General features: G+C 35.8%; 1 protein-coding gene across 1 annotated transcript in view; it reads left to right on the plus strand.

Moving 5' to 3' along the window:
• FGG (fibrinogen gamma chain) overlaps positions 1-4,640 on the plus strand; it is a 6,350-nt gene extending 1,710 nt beyond the window's left edge. Inside the window, exons 5-10 of the mRNA XM_006034054.3 lie at positions 1,203-1,333; positions 2,003-2,136; positions 2,239-2,423; positions 3,226-3,503; positions 3,856-4,016; positions 4,384-4,640. Of these exons, the coding sequence (XP_006034116.1) occupies positions 1,203-1,333; positions 2,003-2,136; positions 2,239-2,423; positions 3,226-3,503; positions 3,856-4,016; positions 4,384-4,398 (904 nt within the window). The 3' untranslated portion in view covers positions 4,399-4,640. The remainder of the gene's footprint in view (positions 1-1,202; positions 1,334-2,002; positions 2,137-2,238; positions 2,424-3,225; positions 3,504-3,855; positions 4,017-4,383) is intronic.
• The last annotated feature ends 250 nt before the right edge of the window (positions 4,641-4,890 follow it).

Here is a 4,890-nt window from a genome sequence, read left to right on the forward strand (position 1 = left end):
ATTACAGTTCACAATTGGTTTATATACAGCAAGTCTAGATTTTATAACTGCTGATGTAATTTTTTATTTTAAATGCATTTGTGTCACCTAATTTTACTAGGAGATTTCAAACTGATATCAAGTTATAACTTCATGAATATACTCTTTTATATTTGAAAGAAGAGTTGCAAACATAATATGCAATTGTTAGTTGCCACATTTTGCAGAGTTGAGAATGTGGAAACCTTAGCTTTTCACATTATTTCCATTCCCATGACTTTATGAAATGCCACTTCTAAGAAGTGTCCTCCAAACCTCAAAAGACCAGGTTTCTATTATGTTTAATTGTACTTTATCTCAGCCAAGCTATTTTCACACAGGAAGAAAGACTTGTCAGGTCAAACTGGTTCAGGTTAAGCATGTGCTTAAGTATTTTGTTGGATCAGGACCAGAATGCTTCTTCCCCGGTAGAACTGAGTACCAGATAGAACAAAAGCGGTAAGAAAGTATATTTCCCAGGACACTGAAGCAACAAGAGAGTTGCAACAAGATAAGCTTTGCAATCGGCAGGGTAAATACCATTTCAGTCCTAGACAAATACAATAAAACAAAATGAAAATTCAAGAAAACAAGTTTATATATAGGGATATCCAACAGGTATTTACCAAGGATTAGGCCGTGGCTGGCCCTTATGCAACTGTATAGAAGGGCAATGAAAGTGAGGAAGGGGCCTATCTGCTTTTGTACAGCCTGCTCAAAGGCTTCCCAGCATAGATGTCCTTGAGCTTAGGGCAGTACAGAGACTTTACCCAGTTGCTCCCACTCCAGAACAGGTTAAGAATATTACAAAATAGGGGGCAGAGAGAGAGATGAGGAGTAAATAAAACCATGGCTCCCTCATCTTATTCAACAGCCAAATGCTGACTGTGACAAAGTATTCCCCTTTTCATGCAAATGGGTACCTCTCGGAGGCAGAGTGTTTGACCTTTTAGTGGAATGCTGCAACTCTCCACTGTCCCCAGTGAAGGGCTGTGGCCAGTTACCACATTTTAACCAAAAATATTTAAAAGAGGCTCTTGTTTTTAAAAGACTGTTCCAATATCAAATTAAACAGCATCTTTTAGACAGGCCTGTTCAATGAGTAAGATGTTTCCAAGGAAAAATGTATCATTTTCAATAAGAAACAACTGATGTAATACACAAATGTTATATTTTATCTCCAGGCAGTTGACAAATATGTATATTTTAAATAATAATAAGATCACACAACTGAAACAAAAGATTGCACAGCTTGAGGTGAAATGTCAGGAGCCATGCAAAGACACTGTCCAAATACTGGATGCAACTGGAAAAGGTACACAAAATGTTTCTTATGCAGCTTACACAAATTGTTACTTTAAGTATAGTCTGCAGACATTATAGAGATGAGGGCCATTTTAGTGCTTCTGTCTGGAGTCTGCAAAGCTAAGTAGAGGCATACAGGTGATTCAGACATGTTTGATTCTTAGTTATGGTGCTTGTGTTTTATTCAGTAGAAGAACTAGATCTGTGCACTACATGCAGGTGGCTATTGGACAGGTCTTTGCATGTTTTTGCCCTACATAACCCCAAATGATTATCTCAGTATCCCTTACATTTACAGACTTTTGTGGAAGAAGGCTGTGCCTTTACAAAGTTATAATATTTCTGCTCAGCCTCTCAGTCCTTCCCCTCAAGACAAATGTATTTTTAACTAGCCTACAAAATGCCCTTGCTATAGCTCAGAAACTAAAATAAAAATCACATTTTACATTCAACTGAGTTCCTACTAGGGGTAAAATTGTGCTCAGTCTATGTATGTTCCATGAATTTCAGTAAGACTTCTATGAATAAGAAGAAGAGGATTTAGGCTAAGATCACTCTAATCATTATATGAAAAAGATGCAAGAAAATTATTATTGTATCAGATATATTTAGATCCATGTTTAAAAGAAGAAAGACTGTAGTAATACAGTAATGCTAACTGGTATATTATTTATTGTAGATTGCCAAGACATTGCAAACAAAGGTGTCAGAAAAAGCGGTCTTTACTTCATCAAACCTCTAAAAGCTAAAGAGCAGTTCCTCGTCTATTGTGAGATTGACACATCTGGCAATGGATGGACAGTGTTCCAGAGAGTATGTTATTTATAAATTAGTGTCATAAATAATCATAATTAGATAATGTTGGTTCTTTAAATAAGACATAGGATGCTTTGGTTAAGGCTATTTCTTTTCCAGAGACTTGATGGGAGTGAGGACTTCAACAAAAATTGGGTTCAGTACAAAGAAGGATTTGGACACTTGTCACCAGATGACCAAACAGAGTTCTGGCTGGGCAATGAAAAGATTCATTTAATAACCAGTCAGTCTCCTATTCCATATGCCTTAAGAATAGAACTGGAGGACTGGGATGGCCAAAAAAGGTATTTCCCAAAACTCTTCTAAAATTTCCAACTTAAAATCCACTCTATAATCTGCCCTGATTTTACTGAAACAATCACAGACATTTGCTTCCATTCCCAGATCACACTCTGGAATCAGTTTGTACAGAATTCATAAAAATTAGTAAATTGGTCAGATGTATTAATCAAGCTACTCTCTTTATGGTATTTAAAAAAATACCCAGGAACATGATGGCGGTAGAATCTTCTCTCACTACCTCTAAAAGGTTGCTGTATATGCTCCTGAAAACTCCAAGCTGATCTTCAGTTTTCTCCTGGTCCCAGATGGAACATTTAGGTTGTGCCCATTTTTCCCTAGGTTAGAATGCCAGGCTACCCTCAACATCCCCTGAGATAATTACATGAGAAAAATTAGAGACTGTGATTGTCATAATTTTCTCTTCCAGATAGAGAGACAGGTGCTGGGTGATGCAAGCCATTTTTTTCCCTCTAGGAGTATTTTGCTTTCCCACTTTATATCAATATAGACAATGTCTGACTGATTATGTATCTAATACAGACATCCTGAACACGACTGCAAAGCAATACTTATATGCCAATGAGACAGCCTACAATCTCTCTCTTTGGCTGTCCATTGTTGTGCAGGTAGATAAAGGATCATTATGATTCATTAATGTAATGCATTGTCTTCAAGCAAGAAAACATCATGTTAATTAAACAGTGGAGTTATTCAGTTACCATCTATAAAATTCTGATGCCTCTCCCTAATTGTTCATGATTTGGGAATCCATTGTACACAATTTCACTACTATTTTTTTAACAGGACTGCTGACTATGCCATGTTCAAAGTGGGACCTGAAACTGACAAGTTCCGAATCACCTATGGCTACTTTATTGGTGGTGATGCTGGGGATGCCTTTGATGGGGTTGCTTTTGGAATTGAGTCAAGTGACAAGGCTTTTACATCCCATAATGCCATGCAGTTCAGTACAGCTGACAATGACAATGATAGGTATGAAGACAATTGTGCTGAACAGGATGGATCTGGATGGTGGATGAATAGATGTCATGCTGGACACCTCAATGGCAAATATTATCCAGGTAGAATATTCTTTGGGTACTAATTTTTATATGTAATTAAGTTCATATTTTTACAACAGATTTAAATGATGAAGACAGACATGGATATTTTAATTTATTTACTTTACATGTGTGTATACACACACACACACACACACACACACACATATATATTACAAAGGCAGCAGTTTTAAGATGGCCACAGGTTAGGAGTAATAGAATAAATTTTAAGAACCTAGATTACTAGAGAGATGTAGCCAATGATTCATGTTAAATCCAGTTTATCACTGTCAGATATGTTATGTGATATAGTTATGTGAATATAACTTATTTCATGAACCAGTTAAATAGTCTGCTGCAACTGTCATTTCAGGTGGCAGGTACACAGAGAAAAATTCTGGAACCGATAACGGTATTATCTGGGCAACCTGGCATGATCGGTGGTATTCCCTGAAGAAAACTTCCATGAAAATCATTCCATTCACCAGACTTTCAATAGGAGAAGGACAGCAGCAGGCAGGCGGTGTCAAACAGGTTGGATCAGATGGCCGAGGAGATATTTAGAAAAATATAAAAAACAGTTATTGTTTCCAAAAACAATATAGATTTAGCTATAATATTAATTCTCACACATCCCATGCTACTTATCTTTGTGTGACATTTTCTCAAAAAGCTACTTGCATTTTATTTTAGTATATTTGTACACTTACTATTTAATTTGTCTGACAAATAAATGGATACAGTCTTATACTCAGAAAGGACTCTGTCTATATATGTTTTAAATGGTATACTTGTAAATACAACTGATATAAATGTGTATAACCACTATGCATAATACATTTTTATTTTATCTTTTTCTTTTTTTTCTTTTCCTTTTCAATTTTGTTTTCTGTGGTTTTAGGTTGGAGATGTTTAAAGGGACATTTCAACAAAGATTTATTGGGACAGAAAAACAAAATCTTCTATACGTGGGACACTGACCTCACGTAACTTTCTTCAGTTCAGCTTTGCCTGTAGATGATGCCCAATAGTAAAAACAAAATTGTGAAATCCCTGAGCCTTTCTCCATGAGCAGGTTATTGGGTATACTCTTTGTGTGGTTACTTTTCTGTATGTATTCTCAATAAACTTTTGATTACAGTAAGCAAACAAAATTTGCCATTAATGTTCTAGTAATAGACAAAGTAAACATTACAAAGGTTGAAAAGTTAACATGGTAAAATCTGTTCACTCGTTTTTAATTTACACACCATTATTTTCCTCTTATTCATTTAGAGAATACCCGTGTGGAAGATGTGAAACCTTTTTCTTCACATTATTTTGCATGATGTACAATGTTGCCTATGCAGTTTTCATGCTGTTCTCTGGCTAACTTCAGATGTTGTGGCATAACTAAAATTAGATAGAA

This window comes from Alligator sinensis, unplaced genomic scaffold (genome assembly GCF_000455745.1).
Source record: "Alligator sinensis unplaced genomic scaffold, ASM45574v1 scaffold1146_1, whole genome shotgun sequence".
Taxonomy (NCBI): domain Eukaryota; kingdom Metazoa; phylum Chordata; order Crocodylia; family Alligatoridae; genus Alligator; species Alligator sinensis.